The sequence below is a fragment of the Crinia signifera genome, chromosome 3 (assembly GCF_055691185.1).
Source record: "Crinia signifera chromosome 3, ASM5569118v1, whole genome shotgun sequence".
Classification (NCBI taxonomy): Eukaryota; Metazoa; Chordata; class Amphibia; order Anura; family Myobatrachidae; genus Crinia; species Crinia signifera.
Genome location: NC_139219.1, coordinates 168,978,488 through 169,000,967, shown reverse-complemented (window position 1 = coordinate 169,000,967; position 22,480 = coordinate 168,978,488). Strand labels below are relative to the sequence as shown.

The window sequence follows — 22,480 nt, the reverse complement described above, 5'->3', positions numbered from 1 at the left end:
TGCTTAAAGTCGGGCAGCGCTGAGCACCTAATGGCTCAGATGCTGCATGGCTGACCGCTGCTGACCCCCCCGGTGGACGGTTGGTTCTGCTGATTAGGGCAGTGTGCTGTGATGATAGGCATGACGGCGCCCAGGCTGCGCAGCGTGACCCCTGACATCACGCCATGCTGCGCAACCTGTCCGCCGTCATGCCTGTCAGTGCAGCACACTGTCAGGGACCCAGACGCCCAGCCACATGCCGGCTGTGCTGCTATCGCCCGCCCTGGCACTGGAGATGGATGGATGGTCGGTCCTGCTGCTGCCTGTCAACACTACCTCTGTAAGTGACAGTGCAGGGCAGGGGGATGGGGAAGATCGGCGGGCCGGCAGGCGGGGTGGCATTTGCAGTGACATTTGGGGGGCAGGGTCATGGTTTTTTTTATTAGGGAGGCCAATCCCAGGATTGAAAAAATGCCCCAAGATTGGCATCCCTAGTCTGGAGTGATCATTCACCTGCATAGCATTCTAAAGTGATGTACATTAAATATCTCCCAACATGTCCCATTCCAGGAGAAACAAAATGCTCTGTCCCTGGGATTCCCTCTTAATTTATCATTGATGTCACCTGTGTTGAACTAGTTAATAGATGAGAAAGGTTTTCACCACAGGTGATGGCAAGCATACCTTAAGAGTGAAGTCCAGGAGCATTTTGACCCTGCTGGGATGGGTCATATTGGAAGGTAGGACATTAAGCCTTTGAGTGTCAACATCTATGAGAGATGTGCAAAATATTGGCTAAAAATGCCAGTGTTGCTCAAATTTGTTATATAAATTTAAATAAAAAATGATTATATTTCGTATCGAAGGTAAACATTAAAGATAAGTATGATAAATAAAAAGGTTTGCTTGGCAATTTTGGCAAAATTCAGTTGGCACTCAAGGGGTTAAAAACTTATGGTACACATTAACATATAGGAACAGGTGGCCATCAGTAACAGCACAGTTTCAATGTATGAGCATTTATGCTGCATTAAATGCTACAGGGCATTCAACTTTAAGCCGGTCATGCAAAAGGCATTGCGTGCATTCACACCCAGGTGTGATAAGGGGTTAACTGAGCATTACAGGTCCCAAAAGCTCATTATAGTGCCGGTTAGTGTAGATCACACTCAAATCAGTTTGGCACAAGGCACTTGTCATGTGTATCTATTACACTCCAGGAAAAGCGATTAGATCAGAACTAAAACATCCATTAACTTTTTACTACTTACTGGCATTTTGTGATTTTTGTTTTCAGTAAGTAAAAACAAAAGCAACTCAATTGAGAATTATTTCTATACAAAATCATTAAATGCAAAATATATAAAAACCCTGCAAACCAGGACTGTGATAAAAGAGCAACGTGTTAATAACGTAGGAAACCTCTGGCACACCAGCTGCTGTGTAACTACACATCCCAGCATGCCCTGTCACCATTTTTCTGCAAAAGTCCATCTTATGGAAAAAATAAGATAATCTAGATGACCTTGTACAGTACAATGAAGAGCATTTTCACAAGATGCTTATAGGTACTTGTTTCCTAGCACGGCGCCCATCGCATACCATAAGGCATACGATGGTATGTGATGTGATGTTAGCCGATGTTATACAATTTTAAATTGTATACCATCGAATTGTATGGCATATACAATCGTATACAATTTTAAATTGTATAAGCACCCTAATGGGTGTTTTCAATGTTAAATGTGCCCCCTATAAGATAAATAATTGTATAAGCACTGTAATAGGTGCTTACAATGTTAAAAGCACCCCCACGCCACTCGTACTATCAATGCCAACCCGAAGCGTGGCAAGCGCAGCGAGCCCGCGAGGGGTGTGGCGGTACGCATCCTCCAACCTTTTCATACCCCCACAATCCACGTCAGCGCGGAGTTGATTTAATATAGTGTGGGGAGCGCAGCGAGCCGAAGCGTGGCGAGCGGATGCAGAATACATGTGTAGTAATGCGTGTCCGCTCGCCACGCTTCGGGCTCAGTGGCTCGCCCATCGTGGGCTCGCTGCGCTCACCACGCTTCTGGTTAACGGCAATACTGGGGGTGGCATGGGGGTGCATTTAACATTTTAAGCACCCGTTAGGTGCTTATACAATTAAAAATCGTATAGGGGCTTACTTATACAATTTAAAATCGCATTGTATGCCATACGCCCGCATGCGATGCGATACAACTTAATATCGTGGGCGCCGTGCTAGGAAACAAGTACCTGCCTATATAAAGCAGAGATATTTATAACAGAGCACAGACATGATATTATACATTATAGTCACGCAGCCCAACTGCTTTATATTATTTACTGGATTCAGGCACCAATGTCTATGCAAATATTACACTTCAATCTCAGTTTTAGAAAATACAGGTCTCTCCAGTTTTCTTCACATTCTAGACAATGAGATTTCATACCTACTTCAAGACCATCCACTCTTCTAGAACACATAAAACATGATATATTTTAAGAAATAAGATTGGTCTTAACCCTTTGAGTGACAAGTGAATTTGTAAAAATAGGTGTAAAAATTGGCAAGCAAACATTTTTATCCATCATAATGACCTGTAATGTTTACCTTATATAGGAAATATAATCTTTTAATTTTTTTTATACATTTTTTATTTCAATTTATATAACAAATGTGGGCGACGCTGGCATTTTTAACTGATATTTTGCACATCTCTCACAGATGTTGGCACTTAAAAGGGTTAATGCACATCAAATCTCTTTCTTGCTTTCCACAAAACCCCAAAAATCCAGGGCGGTACAGCAACTCACTCCTTCAACATGTGGATCAACTTCATAGGTCAACACAACAGACGAGCGGACCCCTCTTGTTCATGTGCAATCCTATAGATTGTCAGCTTGCAGCAGGGCCCTCTAACCCCCCCAAATCTGTCTGTTATTACCCAGTTTGTTTTATCACTGTCTACTATTGTAAAGCGCAATGGAATCTGCTGCGCTATATAAGAAACTGTAAATAAATAAATAAATTTGCACTAAATCCATCTGAAGGAGGCCCATAATCCAGGTTACATGTTTGGATCCCTTTTAATTAGATGTGGGCAAATCCTCATGGGTTTCTTGATTTATTGTAAAATTGCTAAAACATTTAAAATCATGTAATTTGGATCGGTCATAGAGCCGTCACATATTAATATCTGATAGTCACAGGCAATATGGCAGATGCACATGCAATTGCACACATTGAGGATGTGCCTAGCAGAGCCAAGGGCACAGTAACAGAGTATACATTCTCAGCCCACATTCATCAAAAATCACCAGCTTGATTAAATCAGCTGCCACACAGCATGGCAGCCTGAGCAGAGATGCTGGGGCACGCTGTTTGAGTACACATTTGCAAGGACACCCAGTGACATGCCCCAAAAATGTCCACAGCATGCCTGCTTTTTGCCACTAATCCCCCATTGATGCCCAAAAATTCTGCCTGAATGTTAATCTCTCATAAAAAGTTAAGTGTTGGTATCGCTATTAGACTTTGGCGCATGTGCGGTGCAATGCATAGCAATAAGTTGCACACCTGAAAAAACATCAGCAAAACATCCATCATTTTTATAGCATCATAATGAAGGTTTAAGGAATAGAATATGGTCTAGAAGCTATAAAAAAATAATAAAAATTCCCTGTCCGCTGTTTGTTTACGATTTTGGATATTTGTAGTTTCATTTTGTGTCTGATTTTCAATTCGAATTTGTTTATGTAAAAGCTTTTAGTTTTGTTTTATATTTGATTTTACTTTCAATATTTTTATGCCCTTAATAAATCTCAAAATATAACCTCCAACGTAAACACCTAAAACCGAACAATATACCCCTGTGAAATGTACAATTTAATTTAAAAAAAAATAGTGTTTATTTGTGGAATGACACTTGTAAATTTGGCTTCAGGTGTCTGATAGCAAGTGAATGCAAGGTTGTGTATATAATTACACAGCAGATGGAGGTAAGGAATAAAAAGTACCGGCATCTTTTCGGGTCATTTTTAAATCTTCCTTCCAAAAACAGGAAGAAATTGCTGAAACAATTTCATAAAATAATGAGGTCTACTCTGTAAGACTTGGACAGTGGAATATGGAAGATATTATCAGGGGTATTCAATCTGGGATTTAAACTGTCCGAACATCCCAACAGTCGGAATCCCGTATATTTTTGCCTGCTTCCGACACTATTTTGACTGTTGGTATTCAATGTACCGACAGCCTAGTGTTAAAAAGTCCTGAAATTGGTGAAAAATTTAGGCGAATTGTCGGAAAATGGAAGTGAATTGGACAATCCACACCAGTTTCTGACAAAACAGATCCGACTTTATTTTTGTTAGATCCGACAGCCTTCAATGCTGGCCTGATAGTTCCCCTATTGGGAGAGATCTGCACAGATTGAACACACACACACACACACACACATACATACCGTATATATCTTACATTCTAAGGGGTGTTGCGGGGATAGCATAACATTAGAGGGAAGTACACGTAAAAACTATGTATACCCCAGGTTGACAGGATGATATATTGTGCCTCTCATACACATTGTACAATGCGGTGGACAATGGCGCGCTATGTTGCTGCCCACCACATTGAATTTGCCATTCATCCCTGTGTTGTCACATTGGGTATGCAGGATGCCTGACAGAACGACCCCATGGGAGCACATGATCGGCTGCACGCATCAGATAACCTGGTCAATCAAAAGGTTGTTTTTATCTTGTACAGCAATAACATTACATACATTTCAGGAACAGGTTCATTTATTTATTTTATTTGTCCACTTAGAATCCAAAGAGTATCACTGTTGTATACATGAATGGAGCTACACATACTCTATAAACAAGTCATTTATCAGTAACTCTCCTGATTGTATGAAATACATGATGGCATACTGTTGGCAAAAATGTCCATGTTATCCACGTTAAACTATAGATAGCACATCATCTGGTCTTATCAGAGGCCAGGATTTCCCTGATCAGCAGGAGACTGAGGAGCAGTCACAGGCACAATTTTTACATAACAAAATGCTCATCTTTATTCATGCAACACATGTTTTTCAAAGTACATTCCTGTTTCACTTCTATACACCGCAGATTACAGACTGCTCAGTGTTTCTGAAACGGCCTGGCCCTCTTCACATTTGATATACAATTCCTCCCCAAGCTGAAGAAAACAGTAATCTCCCCGTTATGGAGAACATTTTCTATGTAATTGGGCTGGGCTTGATGATTTAAAATAAATTGTATTTCTTTTTATTTAAATAAAGTCACATGGATCAGAAAGAGAAAATGGCAACATCCACATCCTCAGGAATGCCATATTGCCGAGTGTAGGCTCCAAATGTACGAATTTGATCATATCTTGGATGGGAGCTTTGAACACAAATTAACTATTAAGGCACTTAGAATTTGCTACTTTTTCTGATAGGTGCAATATCTTGCTATGTAGTGCATTTAACAATGATGGTTACTCAAGAAGAAAAAAAAAACTTGGAGTGTTGCATTCACTTTAAAACTGTAGATAGCAATTACTTACATTTAATATATTCTGCAAAGAGGCAGTTTCCAGATTTATTATCAGCCTCTTAATCAGATTTATGGTTAAAGCTGAAAACACACTTTAAGATTATCTGACATTCTGGTTCGATCAAAAATCTGGTAACATCTGGGAGCAAATGACAATCAACCATTTGCTACCAAAAGCTGGAAAATGGGCAAAAATAGTCCTTTGGATAAATTGAGTAAATCAAACAGATTTAACCAATTTGTCTGAACGTCCATTTTTGTCTGTTTTCCAGGGTTAAGCAGCAAATTGTCAATCGTTAATTGCTCCCATACATTACCAGATTTATGTTCAACCAGAAAGAGTGGACAGATTAGAAGATTAACTTTTTCAGCTTGAGTGTCTTTTTAGTTTATTGCTAAATCTAACATTTAGAAAAGTGCAGATGCCCCCACTATCATCTACCTGTCTACAGCAAGCGAGTACACAAAGTATGTGCATCTGCGCAGAACATCAAAAATCAATTATTTGTATGGGTGCTGCAGCTCATTCATTAACAGGGAAAATGTTACCGTCATGAGACAGGCATAACCACCACTGCCTTCCGTACCCCTAACAGCATGCAGTACATTTCTATTTTTTTTTTGGTTTATAGCCTTCACCATTATCTTGAGCCATAGAAAGTTAATCAAATTAATTATTGCCAAAACCTTCAAATGCAGGAATACAGTTGTAAGAGAAGAAAATATATATCTATCTCCACAACTAAATGATTTGATACCAACTGATTTTCTTAGAGAATTATATTCAATTATTTAACTTCAAACTGAATTAGATTATATCAAATTAGATTATATCCTGGAAACAAAAAAGAGGGGGGAGGGGGTAACAAGGAAAACTATTTTGTTAATAAAAATAAACTTCAAGACAACCAATGCAATACTAAATAAATTTTCTAAACACTAATTATATCTTTCATTTAAGGCACAATTCTCCCAACATCATCTTCTTTTTAGGGATAAGGTGCACTTCAGAAGATGCTGAAAGGAAAAAAACTGGCTTTGGAAAGCAACTTTTTCATTTGTTTTATAATCAATTTTTAGGCAAAAGACACCAATATATTTGAAAAGGGCATACCATATTTCAGCTAAGCCATCATTTATGTACTATAAGAGACTAGACTGCCCCTCCCATCACTTACCTAAGCAGTTTGTCATTTAGCTCAATCACATAAAGCCACAGTCTAAAGGGCCTCTATGCTCTGTAGTGCAACATACAGGAAACTAATCTAATTCTCAGATGTACCCATGAAGACATTTGTTCCCCTCCAAGCTCTGGTGTAATGCAAAAGGCAGGGTTAAAGCAGTCTCAAGTATTCTAGTAAGCAGATGGGATGCATGCAATCCACAGCATTATAAAGCTGTAATAACTTCCTTCTCGTCTGTTATGGCACAAATGTGGTTTCATTCAATTTATAGAGAAGAAGAGAGAGCCTTTTTTCTGCCCCTCTCCCAAGAAAAATCTTCAAGTTAAAGTTCGGTTAGAGCGATGTTGGCGAGAAGCCCCAAGCAATAGGTCTTAAAGAGTATGGTAATTCCGGTCCTTGGCCTTACAGAACTTGTACAAGAAGAAGATCACTGCTTGAATACCCAACACAAGGACTATTCCTCCGATGAAGCTTGCAGCATCAAATGTATTTTTTCTCGGAGACGACGTTGGAGTCACAGCTGTTGTGTTTGAAGGGGCTGGATAAGAACAGAGAAAAGAAATGTAAACTCTACCTTTCTATCGTGGAAAACCGTGACTAACTCCAAACCGGGAGGCCAAAACACACGCACGCTACATACAGAAACACAAATGTTTGTTGAAGACTTACGAGTAAAACTATGTGTAGTGGATGATGCAGTGGTGTTGGCCGATGTAGCTGGAAGTAATAAGACACAAAAAGGAGACAAACAATCAGAACCTTCTGCCAACTTTCTTAGGTTCCTATTCAGGTAATGACCTGTTACACAAGTGGAACCACTACTGTACAGAATCTACACGTACAAGGCCTAAAAGACCCCACCCAAAACAATAGTTACTATATTGTGCTAAAAACATAAATTCACCTTTATGACTTTATTTAGCTACTATTGGCATAAAAGATCTAAAGGGACTGTTTTGTTTACATAAAATATTTCTGAGGTACTGGAGATCTGTGGTTCCTTACATACAGCCAGGCTCCACAAACATTTCATAGGACATCCACAATAGTATATATTCTAACGTGTGAGTAAGTAGCATGATTTACCAGAGGTTGAGGTAGATGCAGGAACAGTAGACGTGTGGTTTGTCGTGTTGGCTGGAACTAGAAAACAAGATTACGAGGGATGATACTACCTGTATGTTATGGCATTTGCTGTGCAAAGGTCTTTAAATACTTAAGTAAACAAATTCTGATAACCCACAGATAGATTAAAAATACAATATTAATGCGGAAAATGAAAATTGCATCCACTGATTTAATTTTTGAAGAAATAATAAATGGCTTTAATAATGTATAGTACAGGTTTAGTACCACTTGTCCAAAATGCTTCTGGTCCCCGAGCATTTTGGATAACAGATTATTCCGTATTTTGGAATATTTTTATATTTCAATGAGGTATCTTGCATTTATGTTGCATAAACGCATCAAACACATGAATTACACACAAATATATTGTACCTGTGCATGAAACTAGGATTTAAAACATGAAACAAAGTTTGTGTACTATCTCAGACACTGAATTTGAATGCCAAGCAATCATTGTCTTACACATACTTAGTGCCAGTTACATATCATGTCCCCAGTAGTGCCAGTTACAGATATCCCCAGCAGGGCTGTGGAGTCGGAGGACATTTCGAGTACCTGGAGTTGGGGTCGGAGTCGGCAAACAATGCACCGACTCCGACAATTATAATTAATGACTTCTCTACTGTAAGAATAAAGACCAATGCATGCAGTGCCTCACGTAACCGCAAAACGAACACGTTAAGTGACCGTGAAAAAGCATGCTTTTCATGTGCTTCACTATATGGCACGCAACGCACAATTCGGAGCACCAATACTTATAAATGTATTCTCCCTTGTAGTTTACATCTTATTTCCAACGTTCAATAAGGTTTTCAATACCTCGTTGGTAGAAATCACCTGGTGTAGACTCGAAAAATTCATTCAACCAAACTCTCCCACCATACGCACAACATCTTTTTAAACGGATGAAGATCTTGTTTCATGCGTGGGGTCGTTTGTCTACCCTGGCTAAGCCATTCCTTACGCTGGTTCATATTGATGTACAGGCACCATTTTTCGTCGCCAGTAACGATACGGTAAAGAAATCGTTCCTTGTGTCCATGAATTGAACGGTGACGAGCAAGCAAACCAGCGGAGATTGTGGCTCGTTGATTTTTGTTGTCGTCACAAAGCATGCGGAACTCATGCTCCACACTTCTGAACCTGTCCTATTGTTTTTGTTCCCAAAACAACCAAATAATTTGTTTTTTTTCTTTGAACTGGTAAAGTTCCTGTTCCTGATGTTTATGCCTACTGCTACTATCCAGCCATTTAATTAATAAAAAAATTAATAAAACTTTGTTTTCATTGTGTTTGTCCTTTGCTTAAACTGTTCAATACATTGACTCTAGCCTCTAGTTTCTGTAGTAATAATATGTATGTTGCCTTTCTTTCCTTCAAGGAATGTATCAAATACATTTGCATATTAATACAGAGGAGTCGGAGTCGAGGAGTCGGCGTCAGAAGTACGAGGAGTCGGGGTCGTAACATTTATCTACCGACTCCACAGCCCTGATCCCCAGTAGTGCTTTTTGGCCCCCCCACTGTCGGGCTCGTTCTGCTAAGAACAGCCGGGAAGTGACGAGCTGCCGGCTGCAGCTCGCCTCTTCCTGGCCGCAACTCGCAGCCACGCCCTCTTTTCGCCCCTGGCAGGCAGGACATTGAATCCCGCCTGCATGTTCTCGATTGAGCTGACCGAGAACGGGACTGGGTCACGGCGGTCGAGCAAGCTCGACTGCCGTGACCCTAACATTGAATACCCCCCCTAAGCCCCCAGTCAAGATTTCCAAGTCAAAATAACTTTTGCCATATGGTAATCAAACCGAAGTACATGTGGATGGTGTGGAACGGTAGAAATATACAGTTCAATCAAGTAGGTATAAAGGAGAGTGACAACCCGGGCGGCACACTGATCTTCCCCTACTTGTCGGTAAATCTCCTCAGGGCAGCTTCTGCATGCAGAAGTTCCCCAACGCGTTTCTACCACTGTCTGTGTGGTCTATTTCAAGGTCAGGAAGGTGAATGTGTCATTCTACTCCTACATGTCATGTTTGTCTTTGGGGTGCCAGGGAACACCCTCAGAGTGTTCCACCCTAGTAGCTATTGCGCACTTTGATTATCTGCACAATTTAGACCTCTGTTAGTGGATGCAGTTTATGAAGAGCTCAAACAGGAATATTTGCTGGGAAGAAAAATCCGATACAGAAGGTATTATAATAGTCCCACTTTCTGTACACATCATACATTTGCAGATAAAGATAACCATTACCTGTTGGAGTCACTGTGACTGGTGCTATTGTAGAAGCACCTAAAATGGAAAACAAGTAGAATTTGAATACATCACAATTTTGCTTGTACAGCAGATGTACCCATCATATTATTAGGATTTTACAATATATCGCACTCATAAGGTTGTAAAGGCTGTGTCTGTACATAGAATTTACATGTCAATTCAGTAGATGGAGCTTTAAGACAAATACTACGGGTGTATTCAATGCCTATGGGTCAGTATTCAACTGTCAATTCATCGATCCATGCCAAAATAGGCCATCTTGCCATAAACACCCCCTCACCGGCCGCATTGAATACCGCCCTACATATTACAGAGTCACTGGTCATGTTATCCAACTTTCACACTGCCAGCAGTATTGCATGTGAATGCTACAACATCCTGGGATATTGTGCAGTGTAAAACCACCCAGTTGAAATAAATAAACGACAATCTGGGTATCGAGCAGGGTTCAACATGACTTGTGGTGCAGCATGAATGGGTAAGCCGGGTCGATATACAGTATAGGAAGAATGTTGATTCTCTCATCTCTAACTGCTGGCTTGTTACCTGTCAACTGTTCTATCACAAACCTGGCAAAAAGCCGCATCAGGCCACCAGTCTGGTTGCACCTGGGATGGACCCGTAGTACAAAATCCCTGATCAGCTTTGGGTATTACCAACAACCTTTCAGTGTTACTGTAAGTAAAAATGGATTTGGGCTCTACAAATATATATTTTTTTGCCTAAAATGAACTTCATCTGCACTGTAAGATTGCCCCTTGAATTGGATTTTTGCATTACATAATAATCTAAGCAATTATCAATATTTATTACTTGTTTACACATGAGTTAATAACAGTTTTCATTAGATGCACATCCAACAATGGAATTCAATTTTAAACATGAAATTACAAATTTAGAATGCAATGGTGGTAACAAGCCCTCAAACCAGTCATCCAACTTAACCTAGGATTCAACTATCGGTTGAAAAGCACATTATTAGCAGATGGGAGACATTTAAACATTTTCATAAATCTGGACACAGGATGTTAAACGGGTATATAACAAGAGAATGCAGAATAAAGAACACCGTACCACCACATGAACACCCAATTACCTACTGTCCTAAAAAAAGAAACATCTCGGAAATACTCAGGTGTTGCAGCTTTGTTGGGATGAATAATATGAATCGCTGCATGAAATTAATCTAAACAAACTGCCCAGAATATTTAGAAGTGGGCAACACAATATGGAAGAGTTTAGGGTAAAATGACCACACAAAACTAAGCCTTTCATGTAGCTTACTAGTGATAGAAAGAGACAATACATTACCTGTGGCAATACAGCTTCCATTAGAGGTTACAGATGTACAGTTTGATAAAGGAACAGTTTCTAAAAAAAAAAAAAAAAAAAAAAAAAAGAAAGAAGTGTAAACATTATGTTACAAGTTTCAAATGAAACAGGATTTATTGAATAAAACATTCTTTAGATGCAAAATGAAAGGTCTACGGTGTCTAGATAGACAGTCAATAGGTCGACAACAAAAAGGTTGACATGGTAAAAGGGCAACACAATTTTTCCCGCTCTCTTGGGTGTCAATGTCGACATGGACTGACCACCCGCTCTGTACATGCCATCGCTGACAATATTTTTAGAATTAGCGGCACAGGGGTGGCAGGGCTCATTAGCAAAACATGGGAGTGTGCATAGTTCACGATATTGACCATACACACCGGACCAATGTTCATGATGTGTCACTAACGATATCAGTATCGTGTATATCATTAACTATATATCGGCCAGTGTGTACCCACCCAGTTCAAGTGTTGTCCTATAGGTCTGCATGGTGTTTGTTAACAGCATATACACAGACTTTTTCTAGTGGCCAGTTTTGACTAGATGAACGAAAGATTTTGTCTATGTCCAATAGAATTGCCCTGCACAGTATTTTTCTATGCGTTACTGACCTATCGGGCCTGAACATCGGTTTCAGCTGCATGTGTAACACCGTACAATTTTAGCTAACCACCATGGCGATTTTGATGATCTAGTTAAAATCTCCTGCCAAAATCGCACTGTGTATACACCCCTTTATACCTCATAATAATGAATACGTTATGGCCACCCTCTGTGTAAAGTTGCAATATACCAATCGAACAAAACTTTAAAGCCCCTTCTCCCTTGTCTTTATTCCTAAATGTCGGATGTCTTTCATGCCTTGTTTGCAATGTAACACTATATTTCAAATATTACGGGGAGGGGGTAGTCAAACCGCACCACTATATCCGACAGGGAAACAGCGGCGGGTGCCTATTCATTGCTGTCGTTACCAACAGCATTGAAGACTCAGCCTGACCGAAGGGACGTTGAATTAGACCAGCCGATAAACTGGCAAGTGGAAAGAAAATGGGGCAAAGTTCCAACAGTTGGAACCCGGGATTGAATACCCACCTATGATTGTTACTAGTAATTACTCTAACACTAATTTTGCATTTGATTCTCATACTCTACCAAGGTAGCTTGTATAAAATAGGACAACTGCACACTAGAATGCTAGGATATACATTGCAAAGTGTAACAATACCAAAGTACCCATGTGAGTTATTGATGCAACAGTTAAAACTTTAGCTATAAGCAAATACAACATATTGTAAATCAGAATAAAAAAATAAAAAACGTATTTGTTGTGAACACCGATAGAGAAAATGTAATGCTGGGTACACACCAGAATAATTTGTGAATATAAAAATTATTGTATATAAAATAAAAGTAGAATTGTACATGTTTTCAATGCAATTCCGATCCGATCGCTTCAGAGATTTTACCTGCTGCACTAAAGATTTTTCATGAATATTGGATCGTGTGCACATCGTTTGCACCAATCCATCATGCGACCATCGTACAATTTCAAGGAAATGATTTCACGAGCGTGGTCGTTCTGGTTTCTACCCTACAATCCTGTTGCGTGTACCTGAGGATTGGAATTGGGAACCACTGAGCTAGTGTCACGCTACTGCATGGAACATGCTCTGGGACAGTAATTAAAACAGCTACAACAGTCCAACTCACATGTGACTGCACGGGAACGTGCACAAACACTTGCGATTTTCCTTGGGGCCTTTAGAGCAATCACAGGATTTGTGTAGACATATCTAGAACTAGATCTAGGTGTTTTACATTCACCTAGATGTGAAGTTTTTGTTAGGAAACCTCTCTAACGCCACTGTGACACCAATATTAGTGTACCCTACATATCACTTAAAATAGGAATTGAAACTAATTCTGTATTCTACTCAGTTATTCCCTGACACGGCATTACATTTTGAACGAAATGCAAAGAAGTGATCTTTAAAAGGAAAACCTTTTAGAATGCTAAAGTATAGAAATTACAGCACTCTTACTTGCAAGTATGGCAGGGAGATTATTTGGTGTCCATTAGTACACGAGGTTATAAAACAAGGATTTTAATAGTAAAAAAAAAAAAAAAAAAAAAAAAAATTTATATATATATATATATATATATATACACAAACAGTAGAGTTAGATTGAGGGACCTGGGGGGACCCCCAAAGAAACAGGCGGCACTCGATCAGCTGGATGGGTAGAATCCAAATTTTATGTGCAAAGTTTTCAAAAGAATACAAGAATGTCTGCCAACGTTTCAAAGCCGGTGCGGCTTTATCATCAGGGCTTGTGTAGCATGAAAAGTGCGTGTAGTGCTGTGAAAAAGAACAGGAGCTATGTGTTTTCTTAGCTCCTGTTCTTTTTCACAGCACTACACGCACTTTTCATGCTACACAAGCCCTGATGATAAAGCCGCACCGGCTTTGAAACGTTGGCAGACATGCTTGTATTCTTTTGAAAACTTTGCACATAAAATTTGGATTCTACCCATCCAGCTGATCGAGTGCCGCCTGTTTCTTTGGGGGTCCCCCCAGGTCCCTCAATCTAACTCTACTGTTTGTATACCCATCCGAGGAAGGCACCGTGGCATATACCTCAGTGAAGAGAGTGCCAGTCAACCCTATAGATTATATATATATATATATATATATATATATATATATATATATATATATATATATATATATATATATATATATATATATATATATATATATATATATATATATATATATATATATATCTCAGTTACCCAGCAGTAACTGAGGGGAATTTTGACAGTAGGTGGCCGAAGGTGTAGTGTACACAATAATATTCAGATCGCTTATAAATAGTGTTTATAACATTTACTATATAGTAACTTACCATTATTTAAAGAGTTCACCCAGTGGCAGTCTGTTCCATTATAACAGTCACTACAAGTAGTATGAGTTTCGCAGGGATCTACAAGGGAAATGAACAGTAGATTATCAGAAGTTCAAACTTTTGGAATTTAATCTTATCTTTCAAGACACAGCAAGTGTCACCTATTCAATAGATGGACATAATTCCCCATGTAGACAATGATGCAATGTTGACATGTAACAATGATGTCACTAAGGTGACAATGATCCTGAATACCGTTGGTCATATAGGGAGTAATTCTCCTGCTAGTGGCTCAAACTAAATTCCCCCCTTTAGCCTAACCCCAACCATCATGTCATGGATCCTAACCTAAATATCCACTTCTAATAAATGTCAACATATCAAAAAGGTTGACATGTTAATGCTAGCTCAATGACCACATCCTTATGAGATGGGAAAGCTACAGTCCCTCAATAAGGGAAAATGGTGAAGATGTGACACAAAATATCATCATTTGCCACTTACAATTATTAGTGCGCTCATATTAATTTATATTGGACCCCGTTCTCAAACCCTATCATGGCCTATCAAGTGATCTGACCTGATCGCTAAGAAATTAAGCACAGATTGTTCTGCGTGTATACTCCGAAATGACAGTGATGCATGGTATAAATCTGGTCAGATTGCCCGTGTTATGGCAGAGAACCCTGATCCTCACAGATCGCTCCGTACACATTGCTGGTGCATAGAATGTATGTCAGCAATGCGCTCTGAGCAATCTGTGCTTAAGCACCTCGCTTAAGAACCAGGGAACCAATAAAGTGGTGTTCAAAGCAGCGCGAGGACACAGTCATGAAATAATCATGAGGAAATGATCTTAAGGGTCTTTAAGCAAATTCTTTTGGCACTTGTGTAGTTTCAAGCAAGAAAAAAATGAACCAGTTGGGTGCGCAATTAAAATACAGTGCAGCTATAAGCCTATCCACAGAGTAGAAACACCTGGAACTACTCAAGATACAATACAAAGCAAAAAGATGTAGAAAGGCAAGAATAGCGCTCAGTATTAGCTATGAAGCACTGCAAATAATACAAAACCAAATTCAAGCTTTGTAGGCAATAACACATGGATGACCAAACTCCAACAAGGACCACTGGTGGTGGAGACTGCTCCCCTATTATACATACAGGGGAGACAGAATAATAGGCAACATAGTGCAGGTCAATACAATAAAAAAAGCTTTAATCTATAAAATGCACTTACAATAAAGTGACTTAGTTAAAAGCTTGTGTAGTTTCACCCGCGCTGGGTTCTACACTTGCCACAACTATCTAAAATAAACTAACTTAACTCCATGCCAACATGGATAGTTCATACCCCCACTATCCATGTTGGCATGGAGTTGATTTTAGATAGCGTGCCGAACGTAGCGAGCCAACGAGCCCGCAGCGTGGGCGAGTGAAGCGAGCTGGCACCGTGAAACTACACAAGTACCATTCTTTTATAACCCATATGCACTGCGATTCTGATTATTCTGAATAGATCTTACTCCCTTTCAGGATTTTAGTTACTCCTTACTGTTATCATCCATATATATTGGATAATGGATGTGCTCATTGCAAAGCTAACACCCCTCCCGCAATTTGCGGGCCCCCCCCTCCCGCAATTCGCGGGACCCCCCGACCGCAACCCCCCTCCTCCCGCGATTCGCAGACCACCGCCCCCTCCTGCGATTTGCACCCCCTCCCGTGATTTACGGACCCCCTCGGCACCTCCCGCACCCCCCTCCAGCGATTAGCGGCCCCCCTCCCACAATTGACGCCCCCCTCATGCAATTCACGGCACCCCCCCTCCCGCAATTCATACCCCCTCCCGCTATTCACAGACCCCGACAACCCCCCTCCCGCAATTTGCAGACCTCCCTCCCCACGATTTGCGGATCCTCGCCCCCTCCCGCTAATCGCGGATCCCCGCCCCCTCCCGCTAATCACGGATCCCCGCCCCTTCCCGCTAATCGCGGATCCCCGCACACCCCCCCTCCCGCAATTTGCAGACCCCCTTCCGGCAATTCCACCCCCCAGCGGACCCCCTCGACCCCGCTCCCGCATTTCATGTACCCCCGTGACAATGGGGGATCCTGTACCGCCACAAGCAGGTGCCGCTCCTAGGTGGGAAATCCGGCCCTTGCTGCCACGCTGCAGGTTCCCCCACTGCCAGAAGTGAGAGAGATAAAGCAGACAAAGTACCAGCCAATCAGATCATAACTGTCATTTTAAAGGCTGTGTTTGAAAAATGTCAGACAGGAGAAGATTGGCTGGTACTTTCTCTCCACTTTATCATTCTACAAGGATTAATAAATCTGCTCCTGAATGTGTTATGAGTGGAGTGGGACAGGATGCGGTCATTTGGTTTACACAGCATGATGGTCAACAGTCATTAGGTCGACATGGGAAAAGGTTGACATAGGTCTAGGTCGACATGGGAAACGGGCGAAAGGTCATTAGTTCGACAGTCAAAAGGTCGACATGGGTTTTTGAGCCGACATGCGGTATTTCATGCCCTACCATCCACTAGGGCGTGGTGGGAGAATAAAATAGTGTGCCGAGCGTAGTGAGGCACCGCGCCCGACGCATAGCGAGGACTTTAAACTGTGTCCATGTCAACTGTGTTGACATTCAGGTAAACAACGGTGAAAAACCCCATGTCGACCTTTTTACTGTCGACCTATACATTGTCAAACTAATGACTTGTCGAACTAGAACCATGTCGACCTTTTCCCATGTCGACCTAATGGTGTCAACCATCATGCTGTAGACCACATGATCCTAACCCGAGTTGGACAGAGTGCATGTAGTACTACACAGATAATAGATGGCACGTGTACAAGGTGAATATCATGAGCCACTCCTTGTGGCAGGAGATAACATCATTACATGAAGTGGCCGTGTCCATTCTGATTGTTTTCAACCACATCGCAGTCATGCAAACACTTCTTTACTCATGGAGTAATGGAGTGTTCATTTTAGCACCCTGCATCTTTCAAAACCTGCGCAGTTCCTCCTTCCTGCCTAGGGTGTCGCTCTCTGCTGTGGTACTTCTAGTACCGGTCTAGTCTGCATATCAGTGCTGAAATACATACCAAACTGTTCTAGAAGCACCACAGCATGGTAGTGGAACTGCAGATGCAGGGTGGTATAATGAACACTAGAGTAAAGGTATTGCACACCTGCAAAGGGTTTCCTCTTTGCCTCTAGGAACATTTGACACATTTGCTTAATATGGCCCCTTGTAGATGAGTACCATATCCCAAAGCAGACTTATCACTATAAAGATTGAACAACAAGCTTTAATACTGTAAATCAGGGATGGGGAACCTCTGGTCCTCCAGCTGTTGAACTATGCATCCCAGTATGCCCTGCAACAGTTTTAGCAATGCCAAAGAGCGAAACTATCAGGTTATGCTGGGTTGTGTAGTTCAACAACTGGAGGGCCAAAAGGTTCCTCATCCCTGTTGCATACCTCCCAACATGACCCTCCCCAAGAGGGACACAATGCTCCACTCCTGGACTTTCTTCTTAACATATGATTACCTTCATCTGTGTTGAACAGGTTAATTGATAAGAAAGGGGCAATTTTTAAAGGGCAAAATGCTCTCTGCCCCTCTAGCAGCACCCACTTAAAAGAGCCTGCTGCCTGTCCCCGCCGGTGTGCATGGGGAAGCCCAGCGCTTCCTGTCAGCACAGTGACTTCGGCAGGGCCAGGCCCGCTTCCTTTCATGACGATGCCGGCCGAGCCCGCCCCCTTTAGTAATGGCAGCGGCTGGGCTGGCCCCGTCGCAACCCGGGCACATCCCTTTCGTGACAAAAATGGTCACAACCTTCAAAATGTCAACATGGAAATGTTCACTACATACAAAAGGTCAACATAAGTTTTGACAGCCAGCATCCTGATGGGGAGAATGAGGGACAGGTTAGGGTCAGGCAGTTAGGTTTAGGCAGTATGGTGTGGGGGGATAAGGGTTAGGCTGCAGAAAGGGGAAGGTTAGGGTTAGGCTGTGGGAACAGTGGGGTAGATGTGTCCTGCAAGGACTTGCTAAAGTCTCATCTCTTACGCTACAGCATATGACTGGTTGGGTTGCCATGGTTGTCAGCTACAAAATATTCAGCAAACTCATTTTTATTAGCAGCTTAAATGAAAAATGAACCAAGCAATTAGCATTAATAGTCAAAGACATAAATATGTAACATGAACCTTCAGTTTTGTACTTGTGACTACATATATGACAAGATAAATCTAAAAAAAGGACAACTCATACTTGGCTTCATTTTTAAACTGTTAACTCCTGAATTAGTTGGCAATGTTACTTTGCTCTGCACCAAGGTGCAGTACATAATGTGCCCAGAAACAGATCTACACAAGAATAGGCTTACAGTAGATAAACATTAGTCTGCATGAGCATACTCTGTAGCGTTTCCTGTTTGCTTCCAATTCAGATCATTCAAAAAAAGAAAAAAGTCCCCTATGGTCACATATAAATTAAATGAATCTACGGTACTTGTTTCCTAGCACATCGCCGTCGGGTCCCATCGCATACCATAACTTAAGGTATGCGTTGGGACCCGATCAGACCCGACCCACCCGATTTTCGGGCTTTAAAGAAGTTTCTCGTACAATGAAAAAAAATCGGTCGCAACACCATTATAATGGCATGCGATGCGGCGGACCCGATTTTTACATTGGATCCAATGTAAAAATGGTCCCCGAGACCAGATTTTACATTGGACCCAATGTTAAATGCCCCCCAGACCCGATTTTTAGTTTTATACCCACCCTGATGGCTAATGATTATGTCAAATGCCCCCCCATTGTTAACACAACACCACAGTCAACATCAACCCGAAGCGTGGCGAGCCCGTGAGGGGCGGCAGTGCGTGTCCTCTGACCTTTTCATACCCCCACTATCCACTATAGTGTGGCGAGTGCAGCGTGCCCCGCGAGGGGACGCGTAATACGTGTGAAGTAATGCGCGTCCGCTCGCCACGCTTCGGGCTCGGTGGCTCGCTGCGCTCACCACACTATATAAAATCAACTCCACGCCGATGTGGATAGTGGGGGTATGAAAAGGTCGGCGGACGCGTACCACCGCCGCTCGCCACGCTTCGGGTTGGCATTGATCGTGGCGTGGTGTTAACAATGGGGGGGCATTTCACATAGTAATTACCCATCAGGGTCTGTATACAATTAAAAATTGGGTCTGTGGGGGCATTTAACATTGTAATCAGCCATGAGGGTGGCTGAACAATTAAAAATCGAGTCGATTTGGTCACATGCGATGCGATCGACCCGGTTTTTTCGACCAGATTTCATACAATCACCGTGCTAGGAAACAAGTACCGAATCTACTGTACAGCAGAATTTCATGGTAGTGTATTTTTTTAGACATCTAGCTGTAGTTCCTTGTGTTGCTTCAATTCAGTCCATAAATCTAATGGAAAAAAAAGCATTTTAGTGACTGAACTTGTCATAACTATATTAAAGCATACCCTCCAACATTTGAAGGGCAGAAACCGGTACACATTCGGAAAGGGGGTGTGGTCATTGTTAAAGGGGGCGTGGTCAAGTACACTTTCCGAATGTGACCTGGGCATTTTTTTTCCTATATATAGATCTATGTGTTACTGGGAAAATTTTAATTAACAGTGATAAAACAAGTGTTAAATGCCACCACCAGCAGGCGACTCGGCTACATTCTGTATGGGGACTGAGGCACTAAAAATAAATACAAATTGCATAGAGATAGCTGAGCTCACCCCCATTGGAAATGACAGGTACTGTAGAAATGAGTGGGATTCTGGTGTCTATGCAGCAATACTAAACTGCAATGTTTTGTATTGGGTTGCTGTATCAGAAACTGACAGGTGTGTTCAGTTAGAAAGTCACCTTTAGCAACTCCTATAGTTGTACAGCCGCTGAGCTGTGCTCCCCTCTCACCGAGTGCCGACACGAATGCTCCTGCTCCACGGCGTCTTGAATTCTGGCGGGCACTCAAACAGGCTTAAACTGACACGGCCCCTGAGTGTGGGAAGGTCCACACTGGAGCCGTGTGAAGTCATGACGTGAGGCGCGCTGGCCGTGACCAGCAGTGCACCACTGGGAGAAGGTGCAGAAGACACTAGTACAGCCAAATTACATTCTCTTCTACCCGCTGTGGCAGATCAACGACAAGGGAGATGGGGAAGCAGCCTGGAAACCAAAAAATCGGTACACTTCGTTTTTTGCCGGTACAGACCGTTAAAAAACGGTACTGTACTGGCAAAATCGGTACAGTTGGAGGGTATGTTAAGGCAATTTGCCAAAGATAGGGTCCATTCGCCTCTAGGCATTTAGAGACTCCCAATTGATGAATCTCTGCTCCATTTGTATTTTTTATATAAGGATTCATTTATTTGGATCTTAATGGCAGAAAAACACTTGTACATCAAGGAGCTGGTGGCACTAACATCCTACTATTTCATATGAGTGGACAACAAAGTAAAAAGAAACAAGTCATCAAAAACATTAGAGACTTAAAAAAGTTGCCAGACACAGCATTATACTTGTGTTACTCACTATTACAGTATTTATAGTGTCATAAATAAATATGGCCCTGGCTGTCCTTGAGCACACAATTACGTGACAACGATAGGCACCCTGCCACATACGTCACGTACTAGTATAGTTGCCCTTTGGCTGACAAGTGACAACAATCCAGCCTCTGTGAATGGTACCGGCTGGGGGAGGGGGTAATAGCTGGGCAATGCCTGCAGGCAGCACTAGCATAGTAGCATTGCCCTCAGCCGAATTGCGACACCTGCCACTGCTGCCTGCACGCCATGGGGCCGGTCAGGGACACTGCAGCCAGCGCTGAGCATACACCTACGGGTGGGTGGGGGTGAGACACGTGCATGCTCCTCCCATGCCCACTCAGCATACATAGAGCCGGGCTGTTCCGTGTTACAGAACACCTGTCCTGCACCGTCACGTCACCGGGGGCGAGGTTACCTGTGATCGTGCAGCACCGGGCTGTGCAGACGTCAGGGCGCCGTGTAACCTATGTAGGTTGCTACTTACCGGTGACGGCCGCTGTAACTCCCAGCAGCAGCATCAGGAGCAGCGGCGCCCCCAGTGGTGAGGTGCCCCATGCTGCTGTGCCAGCGCTCATCCTGCCGGTCTCCGTAGTGCCCACTGCTGTGTCTCGCCCGCTCCCCTGTCGCCTCGCTCGGTGACTCTTCCTGTTGCTGCTTCGTGAAGCTCACGTGACCAGCGGGTAGCGCAGCCAACCACCGGTGACGAGGTGTGGTCTGTCAGGAGCGGGTAGCCCGGCCTCAGTGTGCGGCGGTGCTATGGGTGACCCGGCTGGCGAGGCGCTCCCACCTCCTGCTGTGACGCACTGCGCACGTGGCACTGGAAGCCTCTGCTCACCTGCCCGGCCCCGTTGTACGGGCTGCAGCGCCACCTGCCAGGAGTACAGAGTTCTGCAGAGCCACTGCCGAGCCTGTGATTAACAATTGTATGTACAGGCTGGATTGAAAAGTAATGCCTCCAAGGCTATACATTTTTTATTTTTGAATTTATTTTTTTCGTACAATGTACATGTTAACTCAGTTTATACTCTATGTGTAATACAGTCTTCACTTTTCAACGTAGTCCCCATCCCTCTCCTTGAAAGTGCGCCAACGCTTGATGAGTCGGGCAAACCCGTTGGAGAAGAAATCTGGTGGTTGTTTTCAACACCAGGACCAAATGGCAGCTTTCACCTCATCATCAGAGTTGAAGTGTTGACCCTTAAAGTACTCTTTAATTTTTGGGAAAAGGGTTGCAACACCTGCAGTTTAAGGAGGTTCTGCCACACCCGTCGCACAGCCCTGACCTTGCGCCCTGCGACTTTCACCTATTCCCAAAAATGAAAGAGCACCTTAAGGGTCAACAATTCAGATCTACGTTGAAAAGTGAATAGTGCATTACATAGAGGATAAACGAGTTATTATGTACAAAAAAGTGTTCAAAAATAAAAAAAATCTTATAGCCATGGCGGCATTACTTTTAATCCAGCCTCCTATACAGTGCTCTTTCTCT

General features: G+C 42.4%; 1 protein-coding gene across 1 annotated transcript; it reads right to left on the bottom strand.

The window, feature by feature from the left end:
• Positions 1-4,773: 4,773 nt before the first annotated feature.
• Positions 4,774-21,827, bottom strand: CD164 (CD164 molecule). Its single transcript, XM_083176922.1, has 7 exons — positions 21,476-21,827; positions 14,389-14,466; positions 11,452-11,511; positions 10,117-10,155; positions 7,827-7,883; positions 7,410-7,457; positions 4,774-7,278 (listed from the first exon to the last, which is right to left on the bottom strand). The coding sequence occupies exons 1-7, from the start codon at positions 21,564-21,566 to the stop codon at positions 7,112-7,114; spliced, it is 540 nt and encodes a 179-aa protein (XP_083033048.1). The 5' UTR covers positions 21,567-21,827; the 3' UTR covers positions 4,774-7,111.
• Between the last annotated feature and the right edge of the window lie 653 nt (positions 21,828-22,480).